Raw genomic sequence first — 26,441 nt, 5'->3', positions numbered from 1 at the left:
AATGAGACGTCCAGGTGCCGAGACTGCCACCACCTGTGGTGCTGTATATCAGTTAAGACACGAACAGCTAAGCTCGTTGTCGTGGCTCGAACCTGGCTCGTTTGGGGGGACACCCTTACACCTTCTCGAAAGTCACGAAAAGGTATCATGAAGCGGGGCTCTTAAGATTATTTATCTCAGTCGATGGCTGAGGGGGTAAAAGACGGGAAGGTGGCTGTCAGACCGAAAGTTCCCACTTCGCACACGCGGATTTGCAGGCTCGACTGCACATTTAATTACCTGCACAAGACCCCCCGTACACACACACACCTCCACTCAACTACCGAACCGTGCCCTCCCCCCCACTACTCATAAAAGTCCACAGAAGCAAGTCCCACTTCATTAGCACACGTCTCCCCGCGGAACATGGACTCTGCAGCAGGGGGACGGTGAGCAGGCAGGGAGGAAAGAGCCAGCGAGAGAGGGGAAGGAGAGGGAGCCAGAGAGAGAGAGAGAGGTGTGTGTGCGGCGAGAAGGTGATGTCGTAAAGCAGAGTGTCGTAAACCAGGTGCAGGGAGGGGAGGTGGAGTGGAGGGAGGGGGGTGTGTGTGAGGGGGGGGCGAGAGAGGAGGTGACTCTCCAGCAGCATTTAGACACAGCGAAAGGATCATGGCGGATGGCCCCAGGTGTAAGCGCAGAAAACAGGCGAATCCGAGGAGGAATAACGGTGAGTAAAACTACTCTGGTCTGCCGGGCGATCCTTGGTTTGAGTGGAGAGAGGGGTGATTTTTGGATCCCCGACGCTCAGACGGCGGCGGGACCCCTCGAGCCTCGTTTTTTAGTGAGTCAAAGTGCAGGAAAGTAGAAAGTGAGCTTGTGCGCTGTATCCCTATGTGGTGCACCGTTATACCTGCCTTCGCTTCTCTCTCTCCGCCTAGCGGTCCGCTGCTCCCTGAACCGTTATACGCACCTAATCCCGTTACACTGGGGGGCTCCTTTTGTTTCCTACTGTCCGGTTTCTCCGCACTTCAATGGACCAGACGTCTGTTTGCTTGGTGTTTGATATTGCTAACTTTGGACAGGAAACTTCGGGCTGCTCTGTTTCTCGCTGTGTTTTTTTTAAACCTTTTGCTGAACTGAAACTTATTACCTGGTTTTGCAGCGCTGTGAAAACAACTATCCCGGCGGCACTGCGTCGTTCTGGGGACTCGGCTGCTTCCAAATAATATCCCAGCGATTGTCCAGACATTAGACTGGTTTGAAAATATCCCTGGGCGATGCGTTTCATTCTCGGAACTTCTCACCTGAACGCTGCTGAGTTTGTTTCTGCTTAGTAATAAATATGGAGCACTGTTGCTGCGTTAAGTTCTGTATTTTACTAATCTCTTTATAACACCAAGTGCGCGAATTAGAACGAGCTGAGTTTCTTTTTCTCGCACCTGTTTTTAAGTTTATTTTTTTATATAAATGACTTGACAAGGGTTGTTTTCCAGCAGCCTGGCTGGGTGACCTCTCCTGTTAGCTACGTCTTTTGTTGCAGCGTGTGAACTAAAGATCTTTTTTTAAAAAAATATATATATGTCGGAATCGGATGTTACCGTGCCACAATAAACACGCCCTGTGCGGGGCAAGGACTTCACAAAGTGCACAAAAAAGGGGGAAAAATACTGCGGTACTTTTTCTCTCTCTCTCTCTTTCTCAGGCTGAAAGCTAGAGATACCTGTTAGTATTATACGTGCTGGGTGGTAACGCTGTACAGAAAAGAGAGGGGCCCCTCTCTCTCTGTGTCTGTGCACAACTGCTGCAGTCTATATAAGGAATACATTTACATCTGCGACTGCCGCCGGACCGGGCATTCTGTGTATCTAATCACCAATACAAAGGTGCTGCAGAAAGCTTCTGGGACCAGCTCCCCTCTTCGCTTCCGTTTGCTGGACAGAGCTGTCACGTTTTCCTTTTTTTGTTTTCTGTGGTGTGTGTGTGTGCGTGCGTGCGTGTTCTGTATTTACAGAGATGAGAAACCAGTTTTTGTAAAAAGGAGAAAAAATGGAGCTTTATTTGCTATTGTTGGTTTTCGTGTGGGATTCCCCGCCTTGCCTGGTTTTGTGCGGAATTATTAAAGACGGGCTGTTGGAAGAGTGAACGTGGTCCAAGTCCTCTAACAAATCTCCTGTCAAAAGAATAAAAAAAAAAGAAAGTTTTACTTGTTTGTGGCAGATTTGTCAATACGCGTTAACCAAAGTCAGGTTGTTGTGAAGTCTTGTATTGGAAAGTGATTGATAAATATGATTTTTTTTTTTCAATAGTCGCCTTTTTTTACACCTATTTTGTTAAATTCATGGGCGGAGTGCTTCACATTTCTTGGCAAAAGATACTATTGGCTAATTTGATCAGAACGTAATTAATTTATTTGGATTTCCAGTACCTACATTTCGTTTTAGACTTGTTTAAAAGTGTTTTTGGAAGCTTTCGGGCTTTTAATGAATGTTGAGTAGCAAAAAAAAAAAGAAGAGAGGCTTTTCCTGCTTGCGCTGACGACATGTGTGTGACATATAAGTATTGAGCCACCCAGTGTCTGTAGCGGAGCTGTAAACATGTTTACCTGAACAGGGGGGAAAAAACGGGGCTTTGCTCTTGCAAATGTCCTCTTTAAAAACAATCCTGCAAATCTGATTTCGGGAGAATTAAATCCACAGACTGTGAAAAGGAATCGTTTCATGAAAGCCGATCTCTCTTTGAAAGCAGAAGGGAAAGAGATTCCTAAGCGCTGCAGCAAATGGCAACTTGTGCAGGTAGAATAAAAGATGGTGTTTAGTTTTCTCCTGCATGCTGTCAGCTCCCTTCTGTCCACCGGCTTCATTCTCATGGGAGGGATTTATTTACCACGCTTTATGTCGTTTTTTTCCTCCCTTTGTGTTTTTTTTTTTAATTCGGAGAAGTGATTTGTGTTCATCGCTTTTTATTTGACAAACGGGAGTTGTGTTTTTTTGGTGGGGGTTGATGTTAATTGTACGTACCGCCTGCCGACTATGCTGTAGCAAAAAAAAAAAGCTTGTCGAAAAATAAAAGTGATGCATAAGGTGGTTGCAAATGACATGTACTTTCCATTTGTACGGGTCGGTCGAGGCTCTGTATCACGCCCTTTAATGTTTTCCCTTCATTTTTCCATCTGTAACGTGTATCATTTCCTGAGTGAACCAGGGGAATGGCGATGTGATTTAAGCCGCTGCTGCAGTGCGTGCGGTGCTGCTTTATGATACGAGGAAACGGGCCAGGTAAGCAAGGTGATACCGGTACAACACCTAGAAGGTGGTGCCATCTAACGCGTTTTCTTTTCTTAATGCTAAGTATGCAATGTATGCGCTATGTAAATTTATTTTGTTGAAGGGTTTTTCTACAAAAAATAGAAATAAAAACCTTCCTTTTGTGGGGATCGCTTCCGCTGTAATCGTTCGTGCCCTCGTTTACAGGACTAAATAAGGTTAAAAATAGAGGAAAACGCATCATTCCCTGATCAAACTTGTACATATTTTCATCTTGTTTTTCTTGAAATGGGCACTTGGCTGCATCAGTAATAAAAAACATTGAATTTTTGTCATTGTTTTATAATTTGTAAGCGTTTATGCGTGAAAAGTGATAATTATGACGTTTTATTTTTTCCACTTTCTTGGATAGCTCCAGTTCTGTCGATTAGAACCATCATTTTAAAAAGGACGAGAAGAGTTTTTTTTTAATGTGCTGAAGAATTAAATTTTTAATACAGTAGCAGCATCATGTAGTTGTGTGGGGGGAGGGGCGGCTGTGAAACGCTAGTTGTGGTGATTTTACTTCTGTAAACAAGACAGTACACCTGTGGTTCAGCCTTATGTACTGGGAGTACTGTAATTTCAGGTAAATATCCATAGGTTAGTTAGTAGATAGGTTAGTTATCTTATTTACTGCTATTTTGTATTGTAAAATCTAATCTTCCTGTATGTTAAGGGTGCTTTGGAGATTGGTGAGGGGAAAAACGGTAAGTGGGTTTTTCCTGTGGATTAAATACAGGGTTTTCATTTGTGGAATCGTTGAAATCAGGTACACTGGTGAGGTCAATCTGAGGTTTTTGCAGTAGTTGGGAACTAATCGATAACAAAAGAGCTCCAGATTCTGCACAGTCACAGGCAGTGTGGTGCTGTGGCCTGCTAAGGCACTGAAGAGAAACTGAGTTCTGCTCTCCCCTCCAGGTGGCCCATCGGGACAGAGGCTTGTGAGGAAACAGGTCCTAGGCCACCCTGGATGCACCCCCTCCAAGTGTATAATGGACGTCAGATGTGTGCGTTTTTTCCACTGAGTCACTGAGTAAAGTGTCTCGGGTTTTGCTCTGCAGTGATATAACTCGTCGCTAGTCACTCTGGCTCCCGTAGGGCCAGGTTGGATATGTAGTGTCTGAGCGCTGGTCACTCTGGCTCCCGTAGGGCCAGGTTGGATATGTAGTGTCTAAGCGCTGGTCACTCTGGCTCCTGTAGGGCCAGGTTGGATATGTAGTGTCTAAGCGCTGGTCACTCTGGCTCCTGTAGGGCCAGGTTGGATATGTAGTGTCTAAGGGCTGGTCACTCTGGCTCCTGTAGGGCCAGGTTAGATATGTAGTGTCTAAGCGCTGGTCACTCTGGCTCCTGTAGGGCCAGGTTGGATATGTAGTGTCTAAGGGCTGGTCACTCTGGCTCCTGTAGGGCCAGATTGGATATGTAGTGTCTAAGCGCTGGTCACTCTGGCTCCTGTAAGGCCAGGTTGGATATGTAGCGTCTAAGCGCTGGTCACTCTGGCTCCCGTAGGGCCAGGTTGGATATGTAGTGTCTAAGCGCTGGTCACTCTGGCTCCTGTAGGGCCAGGTTGGATATGTAGTGTCTAAGCGCTGGTCACTCTGGCTCCTGTAGGGCCAGATTGGATATGTAGAGTCTAAGCACCAGTCACTCCGGCTCCCATAGGGCCAGGTTGGATATGTAGAGCCTAAGCCTCAATGATCTGGAAATAGCAGTATTGCGCAACCAACTGATTCCAGTAAGTTTGAGATTCCAGGGTGAGAATGGAAGCCAGAAGACAGGGTGGCCCTTGAGGCCCCACAGTGAGTAGCGGTGGTGGAGAGCAATGATCCAGCTGCGGTGCCGACTCTCATGAGTGGCCTCTCCTGTTTCTGAGGACAGCCTCTGAGTTGAAAAGGGCCGAATAACGGTCTAAAACTCCTGACCAATCGAATAAAGCCGTTCTGTGAGGGCAGATGTTTGTCGTGCCGTTAAATATTGGCCATGCAAGCTTTCACTTTTTTTTCACTTTCACTTTCACTGGTCATTTGATATCAACGTAGCGTTCAGCCACCCACCCAGACAGATGAAGGTGAGATTGAGTCCCAGCTGTAAATATCAAGGTGCTAAGACTTGGAAGGGGTGGCAGGTGTTGGCAGTTCTTGGGATCGGGCAGTTCTTTGTCATGGTTTCTTTGTTTGCTCCCCTTAGGTAGTGAGCTCTCGGCAGAATGGAAACTTAAGACCGCAATTTGGGAATAGAGGAATGCAGTCCATGTTAACATTCCTCACAGAATAAACAGACCTGCTTTGGACCAGCATTGTAGCTGCTTGAGAAGGAGATCCTGAACCCTTTATTTAATAGGAAATTAAAGATGCTTTAAGGATTGGATATTGCTTAAAACAAAGGTAAACTTTGTAAAATTTTGTAAAATTCCTGGCCGCTGTCAACTAATATTCTGAAAAGGGGGATTGAATGGCAGGAGATGTTTCTGAAGGTTTTATTCGTGATTGTTGGAAACACGGTCGCTGAAATAAATTAGTTGCCACAAACACTTTTGAGAGGCAGTGAGGCATGACGGTGAGTCTCGATACTTTCTTCATGGGTGACACACGGGTTTTAGAGGGGCAGGGGTGGACTCAGTCTGCCACTGGGGTCTACAGCCCTGCTCCTCTGGAGTGTCTTCTGGTTTCTATTGCAGAAGAGCTTTGAATGGCTCAGTTGAACAAACCAGTTGCTTAATTAGGGGGAGTTAACATGCGTTCCAGGTCTTTTCTCATTGACCATTTGAGGCTACCAATAAAACCTGCAGGACTACGCCTGTCTGGGACTAGGGATACAGACCCCTAGTCAACCATTTTCAGTTGTAAGTCCATCTGTTAACATTTAAAAATGTCTACCCCTGGTGTGTGGAGTTCAGTAAAAGAGGAAATTTTCATTTATCGGGCTGCTTTTGAGCAACTTCCTTTCCTTCATAGGAAAGTGCTAAGTCAGAAATAAGACCCCCCCCCCCCCCTTCCCTCCCCTCCACACACACACACTCTTTTATAAGACACAGTAGCCAGGGCACCTTAGTTGACCTTTGACCTAGGCACCCATGCGTGCTTTAGGTATGATTTCACTTTCTCTGCCTTTCTTTGTGAGTCTGAGAGCATGTCGAATTGTGTGTGTGTTTAGGTCCTTCTAATGAAAGGACCCAGCGGAATAACAAAGCAGAGGGGTTGTCCTGGGCATAATCCCCACGTTTATCTTGTTCGTTATATTGTTTGGTGGGGGAGGGTGTTGCTATGCTTCCTGAGGTGCTAGTGTGGGCAGTAAGTAGGAAGGTGATCTGTCTTTGCGTCTGGGCTTTGCATAACAACAGAGCGGCCCTCTTGAGATTTGCATGAGTGAATGTGTGGCTAGCTGGTTAGCTCCTTGTCTTTAGAGCTTGATAACTATTTGCTCTCTTCTCGGCACCGTATAGGAGGATAGGTCGATTAAATGTTTAATTATTAGAAATAAGCAAGAGAGTGTCACCTCATGAACGTTTCAGCCACCAACGGGAAAAGAGATCCTGAAGTGAATAATGTGACAGCTTAGCTGCTCTCATGTTTATGAATTTGGTGTCTAATTGAATCTGTTAAGAAAAACAAAATAACCGCTACTAATGTATTACCTCGGTAAACATTTGAAATGGACAAGAAGTAACGTGGCACCGATGTTTTGAATGTGTTCTTCATTGCCTAATTTTGTTTACTCATTCAGTCCTTGCCTTTGGTTTTCAGAAAATGGGAAAGGGAATGTACATCTGTAAACTGACACACTCTTTGAATTTTTAAAACGTTCTTCGTATTTACAGAACACTGCAGTACTTTTAACACATGGGAGGCAAAAATCTAGCTGGCCAAAGCATGTGGTGTTGATCTCGGTGTTTATTGAAAGAAAAATTATAATTTATGCCCTCCTAGGCTAAGTTGTGTAAATGACAAATGCCCCTTGAAATAAAGACGGGACTATTTAAAATGCATTTTCAAAATAAATTTTTCAGGAGAAACTACGATCCTATGTTGATAACCTTTGAGACATTTTCATTCATTTTGGGGAATTCGTTTATTTTACTTGAGGCACAAAATCAAATTCTGAATCTTTTATCATACAATATTCTTTGAAAATACTGTATATTTCTAACTGGAAAATATATTTTTTTCTTACTTCGATATGTTTTCATTAATGTTTCAAGACGTCACACTGGTGCAAAAATTCCTACTAACATTTCCAGCTGATTATCTGAAATTGGGTGGTTTTTATGTTTATAAATTCCATAGTCTCATTGCAGTGTTTCTACTTCAGTAATCCAATGATAGCGCTAAATGAGATGATTACTGTATATGCTCAGTGAGTGCTGTTCTAGGTCTTTCTATTTACCCCAAATTAATATGCATCGGGTCTTTTAATAATTTTAAGGGTTCATATTCCTAAACAGTTCATGCTTTGGTAAAGGCATTCCTATGGAGTAACCAGTTAACTACCAGTATTACAGCAAGTGTCAATTTCATCCAGAGATTCCAGCTGGACTTATTTCTCCTACTTTTTACATACAATTTACACATTTTACCTTTGATTGCTTTGGCTTTCTTTTGTCCTCAAAGGCAGATGTAATATTTAGAACAGTTGTTTCAAGAAAGGAGTTGCCCTTACTTGAAGTTAGCTGTAAGAATGGCTTTCCAAAGGCCTCTAATTATATATATATATTTGCTAAATCTAAGTCAGTTTCATTTACCTCCTGGACTGCAGTTCGATGTGCTTTATTGAGTTTTGTTAGACTGAATGCTTAAATGAGCTATTGTGTGTTAAGGCTTAGAGAGAAAAAGCCCAAGGAGAAAAGACCTAGTTACCTTTGCAGTTTGCCCGGTCTACCTCATACACTTTCTGTTTCAGAAGAAAGGGCCCATTCACTGGCTTCTGTATAGAGAGGGAGTAGTCTTTTCACACTGTGCTTGTGGGAAACTTCTTTCCATACTATGCATTTTATTTGCATATGTCCATTCTTTATATAAAAAAAGTCTTTTAAGACATTAAAGAATCTCTAGACCATTAAAAGAATTTATGAAATTCAATTTCTAATGCAAAGGCAGCTGCTTTGAAAGTGTTTTAGAATGTAAGGTTTTGAAATATTTCCCCCCACTTTTATACAAATAGGCCTTTTTTAAACTTTTTTTTTCCTTCTTTGCTACATTATACAATCCTCAAAATGGGCAAAATATTAGGTCTGCAGAGAGTAGAAACTTCTAAAAAAAAAATGTAGAGTCAGCATGGTTAGTAATACATACTTGACTGACCACATGAAAGAATACAAAATTCCTCTTAAGTGTTGTTGCCTGAGTGACAAAATATCCAGGAGGCGTTTTGTGGATGGCAGGTGTTTTTACACCCAGTACAGGGGTGTGAATGAAAGAGGCCCTCTAACTTGCCTGCTCGTGTTATAGGAACAAGGTAGATCCTGAAATAGCTATGAGTCTGGAATTTTTCCACAGTGTCATTACATTTCTTCTCCTAATCATGAGATTTGATCTCTTACTATATAAAAACGTGACCATGGTAAACTCTATAACTGTCTATAACTTTTAGTCAGAATTTCTGTGTGTTTTTGTGTTCTGTGTGTTGTCCTTTTTTCCCCTGTTGTAGGCTCTCAAACTGTATGTTCTGATCATGTTTTTTAGAACAAGCTGTTCCTATCCTATCTCTTTTTGTTTCTTTTCTACAGTTCTCAAATGTATGATCTGTCATAGCATCCTTTTTGTAATCTGTACTACACCTTTCTAAGATAAGATCACTTTATTGGCCATATACAATTTCTTGCATTAGGAATTTGTCTTTTTGCCTACCCCAGCTTGCTCTCCATGAGACACACAGACAGGGAGAGAAGCTTGGGGTCAGAGCGCAGGGTCAGCCGTTTATACAGCACCCCTGGAGCAGCTGGGGTGAAGGGCCTTGCTCAGGGGCCCAACGGAGTAGGATTCCTCTGCCGGCCGCGGGATTTGAACCGGCAACCTTCCAGCCAAGGAAGGATCCTGAAATCATCCAAAAGTGATGCTTTTCTGACCAGTAGATATGAATTTTCATTTCAATTTCAGATGTATTTAAAGGCATTGGAATATTATGTCCACTTGCAAAGAAAATTTGGTACAGCTTATGTTCTAGGAGAAATAATTTGTAATACTAAAGTTACTTCAGTATCTGTAGATAGTTAGTTTTGCAGCATTGCTTATAGTTTATCCAGATCTTTAGTTGCACAGTGGTTAGCATTGCTGCCTCTCAGCACTGGGGCCCTGGAGCTCTCTCTGTGTGGAGTTCTCCCATGTTTGTGTATGTTTCCTCTGGGTTCTCCGGTTCCATCCCAAAGTCCAAAGACATACTGGTAGGTTCCTTGGCTTCTGGGAAAATTGGCCCTAAGGTGAGTGTGTGCCTTGCGATGGAGTGATGTCCTGTCCAGGGTGTACCCCGCCTTGTGCCCGTAGCAGGCCAAGCTAACCTCTGGCTCCCCCTTGGGCCCAAGTTGGGTGAAATGGATGGAAATCTGGAGTAGTCAATGTATTGAAAAGCGCATTACAAATACTGCAACCAAATGAACATGTAGAAACGTGAGGTACTGCCATGGTATTTTCAGTGATGGGTCACATTCCTACAATGAGAATGAAGTAACTCAAGAGTTCTTCTCTCAGTAATGATTTCAGTCATCTGTGAAGAAGAAAATGAGACCCCTCACAAAAGTGAAGATCTCTGGCGTATAAAGGAACGGACCCATATTACTGAGTGATAGTTTTTCTGAATACCTCCTATGCCAGCTCATCTGTGTGCTCGCCTGTCATGGCGAATACACGTGGTATTGCTTACCATGTGGTATGATATGCAGTGATTAAATTCCCACCAGTCCTGGAGAATTCTGGGCAGTGACGGACCTTGAGATGACTTCAGCAATTTTCCCCTTTGTTAACATAAATCGGGGTCAGACAGGTGGTTTTGGTGGAATACCTTGTTAAATGGACCCCTGAGTTTTGTGGCACAGGAAAGCAAGGCTATGTGAGGGAGAAAAATATTTTTTTGGGGTATAGGCAAGGACCGAAACTGCACATGTGCATCATTGGCGATGGCTTAGTTAATTGGGTTCTTCAGGGCTACTTGTCCGTGCTGTCAATTGGAAACAGTACAGTCGCTGTGTTGATAAAACTATTTTAATAATCTGGGCTCTGTATCATTTTATGTGCTACGGTAAAGCTCCTATTGAAAGAAGTTGCCAGTGCGAGAGCCGCAAGGTCCCTGGTTGTGGCTGACGTGGCACAACACTTCCCCCGGTTTTGAGAGGAAAGTTTCGTACACTTACCCTACAGGTTTCCCCTTACACCTCCCCAAGGGCTTCTTGAGCTGGACCTGTTATCAAGCACCGTGCTAAAATAGTTTCCTTTTCCAACCTGGCTGTCTGCTAGCAGCAGGTGAAATCTTTAAAAATCGGAGTTGCACCACGCAGGTGACGTAGTGTTTATGTAGGTACCGAGTAGAAAAGAGATAACTCTACCAGATGTGTGCGACGTGTTTTTGTCATCACTTGAAGACTGTTTTGAGGAGGGGGGGTTACAGTCATAAGGCATTCTTAGAATTGAGATCATTTCTTGGGTATACAGAAGAACACATAATATCCAATTCCCAAAATGTGACTTTCTATTTTGGAAGCCAATAATAAGACTTTTCAATATAGCACAGAATGCAAGCTACCAATTATAAAAAGAAACTAGAATGGTATCCAGGTTCTGGCTGGGAATCTTCCCCCCCTCCCCCCTGTTTCTTTTACTTCCCTGTCAAGTTTCAACAGTGACTAAGGCTTAATTCATACAATGTGATTTAAATCAAAATTTCAGTAGAAAAATTAGTCATAGAACGTATTAGTCAGACTCTACGCCATGCTGAATGCCATTCTGCTATAAACAGATCACTAAATACAATACCTAATCTCAGGAGTAAGCCCTAGTTGCCAGGAAAAGGTGAAGTCCTAGCAGAAGGAGCCAAATATGAAAGAGCTGTGGGGCCTTAAGACAGGTGTGTCTTCCGCTGTAGTACCTGGAAAGGAAGTCCCAGAGCAGCAAGTACTTTAACGGAGTCAGTTGATCACATACTGTAGCTTTCCCATGAAGCCTCTTCGGAGAGGCTTAATTTCGTCCCTCTTCGCACCCGGTTCCTTTCCACAGCGAAGCGGGCTGCCGCATTCATTTCACAGCTGGCGTGTTTTTTGTCTTCGGAAGACGTAGCACGGTCTGGGGGGAAAAATACAGTAAACCCTTCGTTCATTGTGTCTCACACACAGACTTGCAGTATTTGTTCAGGTTGCTTATCATTTAACCCGGTTAATGAATTTACACTTTGTTTACCGGCCGGCCATTCTCTATTTATCCAAGGCCTATTTTTAGTTTCCGAACACTTCCTTTCCTTGTTGTCGGAGAGCATTCATCTCTGCTTGACAACCTTGGAAAAAGTTCCTTTCCACTGTACCTTGCAGCATAATGAGCTTGAATGTTCTGCATATTTTAGCTACTAAAGGGGTTAATTGCTATGCTATTTAAATCTTACTTTTTGACTTCTGTTCCCTCTTTTTAATTGGCTTTTTTTAAATACTTATTTTTTTAAAGGCAGTTTAATGTCGTGCCGTTTCCGCCTGTTAGTGAGGGAATTTCACAGCTGCGCCAGGGATTCTCATCGTCTGCTTCCGTCATCTCGGCAAATCATGAGAGAATGTGACCTTTCACCTGCGTTGCCTCCACCTGCTGATGTACAGTATTAAAAAGCGAGTAGCTTGAATTCGTACAATACTTTGTAGATCTGAGACTGCAGACTTGCTCTTATGTTTTTTTTTTTTTGAATCAATAAAGTAAGAACGGAAGATAATGCTCATCTCTTGGTCTGGAAATTTGAGATAATATTATAATGATAGCTTGTATTAAACAAAACTCCCAAGGTGTTTTAACTCATAAGTTAGGTTAGTTGGTGAGTTTTTACATTTCTATATCCATTTATTTTATATTTATTCACTTATTTTTGTGCTGCGTGTACCCTGTAGCAAAACATCTATAGGAATCCATCTTATTAGTGGTTGTTTTCACAAGTGGCCTGCAACTATGTTAATGATCAGCTCTGTTTCTCTGATCCTGGCAGCTGCGTTTGATACCCCATTCCAAGAGAGCAGGTGGCTCTTTGGCGAGCAGGAATTAAATTACATGTCTCATAAATAAACCCTGACAAAAGTTTGTGAAAATGTGGAAATTTGAAAGTGTTTCCTGCAGCGCAAAGGGGGATTTAATTTAACACCTACAAATGCAAAGTCTGCAAATTTTGAAGGACAATTTTTCCCATATAGCATTTCTCAAAATATCTGGTAAACATTTGTTTTGAAAATAGTATGTTGAAGCTCAGCAAAAGATTGTGACAATGTTGACTTCTTTGCTACTGTTTCATGCAGTGATGTCAAAATATTATTTTTGTACCAAGTGGTATTTTTAGCGTGGTAGTACAAGTGGAAGCAGTGAGGCCTACAGTTTCAAAGTTTTAGGGGCTAAAATACAGAACTATGAAATGCAGTATGACTGTAGTTTGAACTTGGAACAGGACTTTGTATATTGGTGCTCTTGTTCTGTAGGTGTTCACTCTAAATAGTACTGGGTAATGAAGAAAAGCATCGCTTCTGACTAGTCCCTTCAGTGGGAAAAACCATCCTAAGGAAATAACATGTTGGCATCAAGAGGAAGATATTCCAGTCCTGTTAGAACTTTTAGGTCAACAATTACACCTGGATACTGCCTCTGTATGAATATTAATGACCCTTTGTTGATCTGTGGTACAGGCTTTGGAATGTAGCATCTGACTTTCACCTATATTTGCTTTATTGTATGGTTGTTGGTTCCATACAAGTGTAATAGAAAACTTCAGACTAAAGTTTCAGCTATGCTGTTTCAAACGTCAGAACGAGTTATTTCAGGTGTAAAGAATGCACTTGATTTCGGTTTTAGGAATCCTTAGCCCTCCTTGTATTTAACTTCCTCCATTCCGTGCAAAACAACTGTATGAAAAGAATAGGTGCACAGACAAACACCCCTGGTGGATACAGAAGCCTGTGCTTTAATGGATTTTACTGGTGTTTGCACAGAAACGCCAGGTCTGTGAGGATGGTGCTCTTATTGCTGCTGAGCAGCCGAAAGAGGATCGAGTGACTAAATGTGGTTTTGATAGCTGCGTGAAGGCGTCGGTGTGCTTGTATGCATGTACTTCATTAATACGAGATCAGCATTTTTATTTCTGATGAACACACAGCTTTAAACGTCTCCTGCACAGAATCTTTTTTAGACTTGTATTCATAAGCTCTTTGTTTATCATCGTCTTAAATAAACAGCTTGTACACTCCGCAAAATGATGGACTGGGGCAAATGTGCTAATTAATAAAAATAATTAGTTATTACTCATGTCTTTATCCCTGACCCCAATCATATTTTAAACGGCAAATTTCACATTAATACCTTTTCGTACTTAATTGATTATTTTTATCTGATGGAGCACAGAACTTTTTATTTAATTAGCAGAGACTGTATAACAGTAAACCACATGCAGCTTTCCAATATAAAACCTGCACATGAAAAGGCAATTGTCTATAGTGGGTAAAAATGAAATTAATACATTGAAATAGATTGGATATTTTATCATGATAATGTGTTATCACCGTCTTCATTTCTACCATTTTTGGAGCACATGCTATTCCTTAGCCTCATGTGCTGCTTCCACTGCAGTGAAGAAAACGCACACAAGCAATCTGCTTGAAAGGTTTTATAAGACCTCTCCTCTTTTTTTTTTTATTCTATCCTGACTGGAGTTGCGAAATGAAAATGACACGTATTCCCTTCTAATATCTTTGCAGTCTTTTGTTTCCCCACCAGCAAAGGGCAGTGTGGTCTGGCAAGCCAAGAGTCACCCAGTCAGCTGCAGACAGATCTGGGATTCGTACTTAGAGACATCCTGCACTCTGACAAAGAGACAGAATGTCTCTGATACAGGGCTCCAATACAGTGTGCTCTAGTGCTTTGAACGCTTAAAATGAAGTCTAGTTTGATCACTTTAATAAAACTGGACTCTGGTCATATTAATGTTTTTTAAACCAGAGCAGTTGTGCAATTTGAATAAATATTGAAATACTGTACACATGGATTGCATTCACACATACTGTACTCATGCACATGTTATAGCAGCTGTTTGTTTTTTCACTTTTACAGACAAGTCATTTGTCATTTTATAGTTCCAAACTTGTTTTTTTTTATAGGCAAATAGTTAAAATGCCCATTAATGCTGTAGTTCTTAAAATACTAAGCAATTACTGCATTGTTGCCTGCAGTCCTCTAGAATTTACTCAGCTACCTTCTGTTTAAATCCGGGTATACTGCATTTTTATTCAATTAAACAAATGAATATCAGGAGCTACAATATGAGTAGGAAGGAATGTAAGCACCTGCTAAGATCCCTGATGCATAGCACTATGTAGTCCTTTATAAATTATTTGTGCAGTAAATGCAGTTCTAGAGCCTAACAAATGCACAATTTCCTGCCTCTCCAAGGCTTCATCATATACGGTATGATAGTCTGCTGTATCTTGTATGAAGAGGTCCAGAATGATACTGTACCCAGGTTTTATGTATAAAATACTTCATTTTAAATGTATGTGGATCTGGATGATTATCTCTGTTCATTAACTCTGTCTGGGTGTTATTACAATACTGCAGGATTAGGTGATCAGATTTAGAACAAGATTTACATTATCAGGAGGCTCAATTATTTATTATGTAAGAAACTCATACAATTGAATATGAGGGCATGTGACATTCTTAAGAACCTGCATTTTTCCAAACCTGTTGCATTTCCCCATGTTTACAGAGAACGGCGTTTTGATGAACCCTGAGAAAACTAATTCAATTGGTACCTGAACAGCAAAGTGGAATAGTTTCTGTAATTTTTGTGATCTATGAAAGGAGACGGAGAAAATCGTCTTTTGAAAACATGAAGTAGTAAATTATGTTTTTGCATCAGATAGGAATGTGTATCAATGGCATGCTGATAGGCATTCATAAAACACCTGGGGCCTTATAGTGAATCGAGTGTGGAAGAAAAACGTTTAAATGGTATCAAGAATTCTGGTAAAAGGCTAAAAGCTTGCTTTTGTGTTTACTGTAATTTTTTTTTTAAGCTTACCGAACTCGGCCGTTTGCGTGTCAGAAAAGGGGTCCCAGATGTGTTCTGTGAGAAAACCCTGAAAATAAAAGGTCAGTTTACAGAAGAACTTGCTTTGTGACGTTCTGAGAATAACAGCGACGAAATGGCAGAGATAAAAACCTGCCGTAATGCTAATTCAGCTCCTGGAGCCTATTAGAAATGTGTTCCTCAGCACATTTCAATAACAATTGAGTTGTTCTATTAAACTGACAGATGAAAGTTAGATAAGGTAAGCTGTCTTTTAAGTTAAAGTATTAGATGTGCAATGATCGTATATCATAGTTTTTTGTTTTCTATGAGAAGACCATAGCCTAGGGCATGGAAAATGTGGTTCTCTCTGGAGGTTTGCTGGCCACAGCAAGCACCAGCAGTATTTCATGTCCTGTTGGCAGGATGTGTAGTGTCTTCACAAGTCTCTGAGTTTGTCCCCATTATACTTCGGTCTAATGCAAAAAACAAGCCGTTTGCACATAACGGCTCTGTGGCTAAGGATCTGCGCCTGTGGCTGGAAGGTTGCCGGTTCAAATCCCGCAGCCGGCAGAAAAAATCCTACTCAGTTGGGCCCCTGAGCAAGGCCCCAACTGCTCCAGGGGCACTGTACAATGGCTGACCCTGCGCTCTGACCCCAGGCTTCTCTCCCTGTCTGTGTGTCTCATGGAGAGCAAGCTGGGGTATGTGAAAAGACAAATTCCTAATGCAAGAAATTGTAAAGGGTCAATAAAGTGATGTTGTTGTTGTTATTATTATTATTATTATTATTATTATTATTATAATTATTAGGCTTGGGATGGACACTAGGGTGGTGCTGACACTTATGCAGTCATAGTGAACTCATGTACCAGCTTCCAAACTACAGGTAGTGGGCAAAAAAAGAGGACCCCAATGTGAAGTCATTTCAGTAGGTTGTTGGGCCGCCGCCTGCGACCAATACAGCCTTTATAACCCATTGCACAGAATCTGTCGGCATCTGGGACGTGGCACCAGTCTTCCAGTCAATCAATTCGCCCGTGGTTGGCGGAGATGGAAAATGCCCTCTCGGTTGTCGTTCTGCAATATCCCTTAAGTGCTCAGTTAGGTTGAGGAGGTGACGGCGGAGGCCGCGACATTCTGCGTGGATAAATCGGTGTGTCGGGCTTATCAAACCTCCGGGCAGCCACGCGTGCTCTGTGAACGATGGCACTGTCATCCTGGGAGGCTCTGCTCCCAGCGGGAGACGGCTGCTGCAGCCTGGGGTGTGAAGGTGGTCATCAGGAAGCGATTTAGCTGTGATCTTGTCTTCTGGGGGAATGAGCGGTCCAGAACCATGCCAGAACGATGTGCTCCACAACGCTGGGGAGCGACCAGAACCCTTCAATGTTGGGACCAGCCCTTTGGGACTCTGTTCTTCTTCGGTTTAATGCCACACGTGCACTCGTCCAGCTGCTGCAGACAAGGGGAAGGGGGGACTCCGTTGCCTGTGCTCTGTGCACTGCTGGCTTGGCAGATTGTGCGTTGCAGTCCGACTATGTACGACCTGCTGATGGGTAATGGGTATCGTGTTCTGGGCAATCTTTTGATGGACCAGTTTTTGATGAAATGGGCCGCTCACTCGTAAGGTTGAAACAGACGGGCAACTAAAGATGAATCACCTGCAAGTTATGCCTCTCTCTTTGAATGAATGCGGGGAATATCACGGTCTTGGACTATTGGCTTTTGGTGATGCCTTTTCCCTCGGAGTTCCATGCTGGTACCTGTTGTGACTAGCTCAGGTTAATCTGTCTTAGTCGCTGCATCTCGTGCCAGATGTGTCCCAGCAGTCAGTCCTCTTTTAAAGTCTCTGAAGTCTCCTCTTCCAGCCATAATTACAGGTAACCAGGCATGCTGGGATGGTACTCGCTTGAGCTACATCCGTGTGGAAGCCCTTGCTTCCGATACACTTGATATCCCCAATTTATCCTGGTGTTTCTATTTTTGTTGCCCATATTAACCTCTAGGTACTGTCTTTGGCACAAGATACATAAGTGTTTTGTGTTATTGGTACGACACCTGTTTCTCTTGTTCAATTAAGGTAAACAGAGCTGGAAATAGGAGAATATGCATCCTGTGTTTATTCAGTGTTTTCAGAAATAATACATGGGGAATCCCAGTCCAAATCCAGCATTCCTTTTTTGGATTTCTTAGGTTGAAGACTTTTGTAATTTCTACCTGAAAAGAGAATTGTGAATATAGTTTTGTAGAGGGATAAAATGTGCTTTTAGTGTCCATTTACATTTTATTTGTATTTTAAGCCTAAGGTAATACTGGTAGTTTATTAGATGTCATTTTAAAATCTGTTTGCAAGCATTTTAAGATTGAAACATAGGTCTGCTACTTAAGCCACAGATCGTTGTTTTACATCCTGGAGCGGTCTGTTGAGAAAGAAATGCACAAGGATTGTTCTAATTGAAATTCAGAGTTGGTTCCAAAATGTTTGCCTGCTGTATTTCTTTTTCTCTTTTGTGGTAGTTTTTTGTGGTTTTGTGGTGATGGCTGGGAGTGTAACTGATACTATGTTGCTAAATATTGCTATGCTTGCTGTTCAAGAAGAGCGGTTTTCACACAGGTACCAAACATGCAGGCTTTGATTCTTGAATCTATACTCATTGTTTTTCTTTTCTTTTCATAAATTGGATGAGTGCTTTAACCGTCCAGTGATTTTCATCATTAAATAACAAATATCACTGTTTGTAAATGATGAAGAGCTGAAATTAAGAGTATTAATAGTGAAGTTTTTAAGCTTATGGCCTATTGAAGTTGCTTTGCTACAATCCACTGTTCTTGCTAATAAAAAGATGATTTCATGCAACAGCAGTTCATGTGTTAAAATATTTATTGAATCAAAGGAAAATCTACCAGCTAAGTGGCCTCTTATGTTGACTAACCAATAAATGTCTGTATTTAAGGGACAAAGTGTCAGTATGAAGTGTGCAGAAACTGTCTGAAATCAAGGCTTTAGTAGATCTGTTTTATTCAGAAGTAATTTAGAAGGAAGGCTTCTATAGGTGGTAGAATCACTGGGTCTCTGGAAGTGTTGATGATCATAAAATATTTTTTAGCATCATCATTTCAAGCTTCTGGCAAAAGAAAACATAGTGACGAACAGTATTGTACTGGTTCAAAACATCTTGTCTCTTATGTCTAGGGAGCTGTAAAAGTCAATTTTCTAAATGGATAATAAGCCAGCTGTTAATACATTTCTAGAACACTTTATGTGGAACAAGCCGACTTCTGCAAACAACCCAGGGAGTAGGGTTAGGAGTATTGTTCATGATTAGGGTTTTGCATTTAGTTTACTGAGTAATTTACTAATTGCTAGTCTACAGTAAAGTTTTAAATAACATGTCTTATGTCTCAAGCCACTTTTAAAGGAGCTATATAAAATGTTATCATTTGTTATGATAGTTAATCCTTTTTTTTATAAATGTCACTTACATTCCCTTATCTAAAATGTCACAATTTCCAGGACATCATTATTTCTGGTATGTAATATACAATATGTACTGTACGGAGTAAGAGTGTAATGTTGCTATCGTTTCTAGTCAGGTGCACTGTTGCAGGAATGCAGATCATCCTTATAAAGGGGGTTTGCATTGTTGTTCACACTGGTGGGAGCCAGTACAGTGTATTTAAAAAAAAAATCATTTACAAAACCTTTACCTAGACATTTAAATTACCCTCCCCCCCCTCCTTACAACAAGAGCACTTGCCTTTTTTGTTTAATCCTTCTGCCACATGAACAGCAGATCAATAAATACACCTGAGGTTTCCCTGAAGCTTTGTTTGATAGGAGACCCAGAAGGGGCAGAGGTGCTTTTACGACCACTCCCGCTGCTGGTGTAACGACAGACTTCGCCATAATAGAATTGTTGGGCTCCATCCAGCGGCGTGGAGATAAGCACTGTCCAGACAGCGCGAGCCGAGTGCGCTCAGGGGATGGGCAGCAGTGCATTAAGAACCAGGGAAAGCAAATCGGCCGCTTGCCCTGTGACAAAGTGCTGCGCTAGCCTGCAGCGCAGCCAGTAATATAAACCCTCTTCTATATTCAGCAATAATGGAGCAGCGAAGCTTGTGATTCATACAGGTAGATAGTGTTACCTTCTATGGCGAGCGTCTGTTTATACAAGCTGACAGGGCAGGGGAGTTATGAAATGAAAATAATGGCTTTGTTTACTTAGACTGTTTACACAAGCCAGATCAAACCCCAGCCTGCTCCATTCCATGTAGCATAAAGGACTGACCCCGCTTGCATGAATGTTTATATTACCGAGGCAAAGCTGAATGCTGAAGGGGGAAACTCCTTCATTCCATCAGCTGCAGGCCACGTTATATACCATCGGCACTTAATTGATCGATCGCTTGTGTCCGTAATGCTTTCTAAATGAAAATCCCACTTAATGTATTGATATTGGTCTGATATTACTTCCCCTTTTCCCAGGATTTTTCTGAGCAGATGTGATACAAAAGTGATTTTGCAGGTTGGGGCTTCAGCTGTAGGTTTGGAGAAGAATTTAAATGAACTATGTCACCTACCGAGCAGTAGAAGGTGGGTGGTTGCAGATTTTCAATGACCTATTTCAGAACGTGTTTTCTGCGTTCGTTTCTTTTGATTATCCTGTACTGTACAGCAACACAGATAAGCATATGACGAGTATTTTGTACCTCTTGTCATGCGAGTTCTGCCACCGAGTGTACTGTGCAGTGCTTATTTTAGTTTAATGCACTGCACTGCACAGACACAGTTCTCCTGAAGGCTTAATGTGCCTTTTACCCTTTTTTTTTCCTGAGGTCTCCTTGATTTACGAGATAGTCTCTGCACTTCCAGTTTAGTTTTATCGTTGTTACAAAAATACCCTTCTTGTTGACATTTTTTCCCTTCTAGAGCAACAGCACGGCCGATTTCATTTGTTTTTCATTTTTATAACTTGTTGTTTTGAGTCATGCTGCTTCTCTATTTCACATGCGTTCTTGGTGCGGCTAGGGATGGCTCCATTATACCTTTTCCCTCAATTTGTGCGTCCGAATATTTCGCTTCGGTGTGCGTCTCCTGTGAAGATCCTAAGGATCTACCATGAAAAAAATATTTTGAGCCACCTCTTGAGATAAACGTAACTCTTGCTGGATGTTCTCTAATGTGTTTTGTTCTGTCGTGGTTAATAAAAAAAGTGAATTGTATTGTAGAAATTAAATCTGTACTCGTCAGGTATATACATTACACATATGATGTTACAGTTACAGCATCATCTAGGCAGGGCCTTAAATGGCTGTAGGCTAGCTGTGTGCAGATCCTGCAGCTTTTTTCCCCTCTGTTCCTAGCCATTCCCCACAATCTCCAACAGCAGATGTTTCAGTTATTCTAAAATGTCAATGAAATCCAATTGGGACATAGAAATCCTGGATTTCTTGCACTCCAATTCCAGCTCATATCAGGAATGCAAGAGCAGATGCCTCTCTTAAATCAAATTTGAAAGCATAACTTCTTTATAACAGATTGTACTGGTGGGCATGTGTTGTGGTGTGCTTTTGCAGGGTGTAGCTTGGGATGCCATAGTCAAAGGGATCTTTGCTTATATTGGGAATAACTTTTTCTGAATATTTAAGAATTTATAATATACAATGTGGATTGCACCACAAAGGTCCAGCTGAGAGGTTTCCTGGGAGGTTTTCGGATATAGATTCCAGAGATAGTGTTTCCATCTACTGCATCAATTTAGAAACTTAAAGTGGGTTCTGCCCGTTTAAAAATATTTAGATTATGTGTTGTTGCAAATTCTTTGTTCCACTGCATCTGAGATGCAAAAGTACCATCGGTGCAGTAGCAATCCCTTTGAGTCGTTGGTCTTGTAGTAGTAATTTTGACATATTCTTAGCTACTGGTCTTTCAGATCATAAATCTGAATCCAGATAATTGATAAGAGAAAACATGTTTTGTACAGCTTAAGGGACTATATGATATGGAATTAAATGGTGGTTATAACTGGGGCCTTACAAACACAGCAGTGGACATTGTTCTAAAAGAGAAGGACAGCCACTATGCTGGGAAGAGTTCGATCAATTAGATACTGCATGTATGTCCTCAGCTTGAAGTACCCAGTCTTTTGTGTAATGGAGCTGTACTTGGGGCTGTAAATGGAGTCCCCAAGTACCTGATACTGATTAATACTTTAATCTCTTAAGGTTTTTTTTTCTTTAAAACGTAAATGTGGGAATGCTAATAGAAACCTGTTTTGTGTAATTAACTAAAATCTAGGTTTATAACCGATAGAAATGCATGTACTGACCTTTTTGTGATTTGTTAATTAGATACATGTATTGTAGAATATTATACATTTTTATGTTTGTATAGTCATGTGTGCTGTAAATTCCTATACTGTATACTCTCTATGTAATTTTGAAGTACAATAGTTTTTCTAGTGCGCTCTTGTACAACTTACCTAGTTGGACAATACTGCCTCAGAGCTGGGCGTTTGCGATTCAGCTTTAAAATTGGCTAGAACCAAAATCTGAAGTGAACGCTGCTTATTTATGTGTATTTACCCATTAAAATTGACCTAGAAGTACATCTGAATGCAGATTACAGAAAGGTGTTAATACAGCTAGGAAAGGAGCAAATGCTTCTGACCAGCATGAGAGCAGTGAGTCATTGCACTTCTGTTCCGCAGAAGGAAAAAAAAAAAGATTTTTAAATTCTGTTCTCTTCCTTCTCGGTTCCCTGCCTCAACCTCAGCCAGCTCCTGTAGGTGTCTGCAGCTCTTTGAGAGGAAAGGTGTGGAGGAAATGCTGTACAGTTTGACAAATGTGCTTTTCTCATTCTCAAATGAACCTGTAAGAATGCGTGAGTCCCAGTCAAGGCCACATGCCTCTCTTGTTTCCAACAGGGCTTAGCTGAAAATGGTTAACCCTCTAATCTGAGGTGTCCTGAGCACTTGAGTAATAGAAGACTAAGTGTGTTTCCGTGCAGCTGCATCTGTGAGTCCTGTCTAGCCAGGAAAGATGAGGTACAATTGCAGCTATGACTGGAATTGGGGAAAAAAAAGTCCCTAATGCTGTTGATATTCTCATAGGCCCAGCATTTGTGATGATCATCCTCTTAAAGTGATCAGTAATTTACTATAATGATTTTTAGAAAATGGGTATTTCAGTTTAAATCTAAAAGGGGGAGGGGATTAACTTAAAATATTCCCAGTTTAACTTGACATGACTAGCTGTTTCACTGTTTTGCTGAACAGCTGTTTGCTCCCTCGGGTCAATTTGGTAAAAGAGATGGTTTAATCCTCCTTGTCACTCATCCACTGGTTATCAAATGAATTAAATCATTTTAAGGGTTAAAACAGGAGGTTTAGAGATAGGCCATTACAGAATTCTTACGCAGTCATATTTGGAATTTGCACCTGCTTCATCACACAATGCCCTTGTTCCAGTATTTCTTTTGTTTTTTACAAGATAAAGAATTCCTCGCTAACACCAGACTGTAATTCTTACTGCATTTGGAGTCTAAATTGTTCAACATTTATCCCAATGCCTTATTTAGCTCGGTGTGAACAGCTAAATCCTAGGGCTTACTTTATTAAAATCTTGGAGAATGGAGGTTACACACCATCAAGCAAGTCTGAACTATGCTCTTCCTCTAGACTTGGGCTTAAAAAACAGCAAGTGTAATCATGGAGTCCCAGGAAGCACTACAGGAAATAAAGGTTGTCGTGGAAACATGGTCCTATTGATTAAATGAGCTCCTCAGTGCTGTTACATCTCCCTTTGGTGGCTGGATTTGTTGTAACTGATGTGGGCAGGCAAGTTTTCAAGCAAGAAAAAATAAAGCCCTCATTTGCACAAAAGCCAGCACATTATTAATATAGCCCTGGTACTCAATCTTTGGTTTTCTAGCTATACTGATAGTCTGTACAGTATCATAGAAAATCCTCTTAAAGGAGTAAAGATTTTCTTCGTTTTTGCATTTAAGGGCTAATGTTCTTTTAGATGAGGCAAAATACAAATATGACATAATTCTACACGAAATACAATCTCATTATCAAGTGCTAGATGTGGAAAAGCTCATTTTTCATTAAGTTTGAAAAGCTGAAAAGATTTTTGAGTCTTTGGAGAATTGTCTTCTTACCACTAGTGATCAAACAAAAATGTATATTATGTACATTAATAAAAATGTTAACATGTTCTGTCCTTTTAATATTCTTTTTTCCTGTGCATTTTGCTTTACTGTACTGCAGTTATTGGTTTCATCAAAACTTAACGTTAAAGTTAGATTTTGTTTTCATTCTGAGAACGTGTTGCTTGCTTTGCCAGACAAGGTTAGAGAATGGAAGTTAAAAACCTTGAATACGGTCACACGGTGTGCAATGTGAGCGTGTTGTAAGTGACTGGTCCACTACACTTGTGGCACAAATTGTTCAGCTGGCTTGTCACTCCGCTTTACAAAGGTCACTGAACATTGCGTCCATCAAGTTTCTCTCTTTCTAAAATTACAAAATTTGCATAAAAGCACAGATGGGAAACCTCTGCTTTACTGGAATGGAGGTCCCCCATCCATCCATCTCCTAAGCACTTTATCCAATACAGGGTTGCAGGGGAGCAAAGGGTACAAGTCAATTGCAGGGTACACAGGACACACAGACGCACTCACACCTGGGCCAGTTTTCCCAGAAGCCAACTAAACTACCGGTATGTCTTTGCACTGTGGGACGAAACCCACATGAACTCAGTAAGAACATACAGACTCCACGAAGATAGTTTCCCAGGTCCAAAATTGAACCCAGGACCCCAGTGCTTTGAGGCAGCAAAGCACTGCGCCACCAATGTTTATGTGCTCCCAAGCAGAAACCAAAAATTGGGTCTAACTAAATAAACCATTGCACTGTGCAACACAGGCCTGACTTTTTAGACTTGAGCCTTTTTGTGTATTGGGTCCACTGGCAATGCTGACCACAATGCCACGAGAAGAGTCTTCACCAAACAAGAAGGCCGAGTTGTCTCAGCAATGTCACGTTCTCCCCTGTCTGCTGCAGCTGGGAACGCCCAGGTGTGGCAGGAGATCTTGTGAAGTACGAAGTCCACTTTTAATCCCGGGGTTTCATGGTCTGGGACGTGGGTCAGTGGTCTGAAGTGCCACAGGATACCTCATGGAATCCATGCAGGGACCGTTCAAGCTTCCAGTTGTTTCCAGTGGTGGTTGGACTTGGAAAAACGCCGCCTGTCTGGAAAGTAAGAAAAGCACCTCAGTGTTTGTAAGTGACAGTGAGGATGCAGCTCTGGGAATTATTTCCTTGAATCTTCGTCTTCTGCCATAAAGTGTATCATCAAAGACTGTAAATTCCTATGTTCTCTGGAATAGTAGTCTTCTTTAGAAGATCTCCATTTGTTGTTTTGAAAATTTTCCATTTTCTGTACTTTTATACATTTATTGATAATTTGGTCAATATAGGCTGTATTTATCTTGCATTAGGAGCAGTGCCGTAAAAACCAGTAATATAGCAAGGAATGTGAAATTGTGAATGCTTTTCCTTCGATTGAAAGCCGTAGTTCCTAAACATTATATTCTGTTTTCGCTATAAAAGTAGTCTCTGATTTATTCACTCTGAAAATTGTGTTTTTGGTATAATGCGCTTCAAGAATGTATAACACTTCCCAATTTTGGACTCTGATTATTTCTCAGTTTAACATGCTTTAGATTGTCCAGCAACACACAAGTTGAGTAAGTATTCAAGATAACGTATAGTCTACTACCAAGTTGAGCAGCAGTCATCACTTCTTCTCCCTCTTACTAAATCTAGGCAATATATTGCTGAAAATCTTCAATGTAATCAATGAAACCCTACAGCAAAATAAGATACCGTGTGTAAAACCTTAAATTAAATTTGTTGTGAATAATTAAAAAAACCCACAACAAAGAAACAATCCTAAACCTTAACCTTCAGTTAATACCTCTGAATACAGTCTGAAAACCTAAATAAGAAAAATAAAACAATTTGTAATGTAACAAGACTTTCAAATAAGATACATTTAAAAGGCTGACTGGGTGTTAAGGCACTGAAGACAGTAGAGCAGCCCAGATGTTTCTATGAGCGCATGACTCATGCATTTTCCACACTGTTCTCCACCCACTCCTAACAATCCTCACTGCACGTTAACATAAAATTGATAAAGATTAGCATTGTTATAATATGACTTTTTTTTAGTACAACTACAGTACATAAACATCTTGCATAAATAAATGTGCAATTGTTTTTATTTGAGAGTTCAGCCCTCAGAACTGCATCTGCTCCCACTTAACGTGCGTTTTTTTAATTAAAAGTTTTTGATTTAGGTGATGTTTTCCAGTGATGCATCTGCTGTGTAAATGAAAAACTACCTGTACTGAAAAGTCGCCTTTAAAATTACTGCACGTACTGTAGGTGAAATACACTTGCCCATTGAAAAAAGCAATTATATAGATTCAAAGATAATTTTGAAGTTGCGGTAGCTTTTTTTAATGTATATAAACAAATGCGTTGACTTCACATTGCCCCCTTTATGATTTACAAGATCCCCAGAGACTCTAAAAGTGAAATGCAACTGTTCATCATGGCACCTCTGATTTACTTTCGATGGTCCAATACACAGCTCTGTCCTGAGAATTGTGCTCAGTTCATCTTGCCCAATACAAATCCTTAACAGATGTTTCTTCACACTTGTTTTAGTCATGCTTGCCTGCAGTATGAGTATATTAAGCCAGTGTCTAATGGATGAATAATGTAGCTGTGTAATGAAATACAGTATTCTGCAAGACCAAGCCAGCAGGCAGGCTGAAGAAGAGTGCATATTAAACCGAGGGTTGGGAAGTCCTGCTTAGAGTTCCGATTGAACTTTTCTAACCTCCCTTAATCTATTCATAGGGACAGA

The 26,441-nt window shown here is 41.2% G+C and overlaps 1 protein-coding gene across 4 annotated transcripts in view; it reads left to right on the top strand.

The window, feature by feature from the left end:
• Window positions 1-606: 606 nt before the first annotated feature.
• zeb1b (zinc finger E-box binding homeobox 1b) overlaps window positions 607-26,441 on the top strand; it is a 106,816-nt gene continuing 80,981 nt past the window's right edge. For 2 of the 4 annotated variants that reach the window (XM_015354029.2, XM_015354028.2), the window contains exon 1: window positions 607-706. In XM_015354029.2, the coding sequence (XP_015209515.2) occupies window positions 649-706 (58 nt within the window). In that variant the 5' untranslated portion in view covers window positions 607-648. Of the gene's footprint in view, window positions 707-2,539; window positions 2,772-2,799; window positions 3,255-26,441 lie in introns of those variants that run through there. The other 2 variants (XM_015354031.2, XM_015354030.2) reach the window with 2 other exon arrangements.

Source organism: Lepisosteus oculatus, chromosome 6, assembly GCF_040954835.1.
Source record: "Lepisosteus oculatus isolate fLepOcu1 chromosome 6, fLepOcu1.hap2, whole genome shotgun sequence".
NCBI classification, from domain to species: Eukaryota; Metazoa; Chordata; class Actinopteri; order Semionotiformes; family Lepisosteidae; genus Lepisosteus; species Lepisosteus oculatus.
Note: the sequence above shows the minus strand (reverse complement) of the source record. Positions and strands in the feature narration are given on the sequence as shown.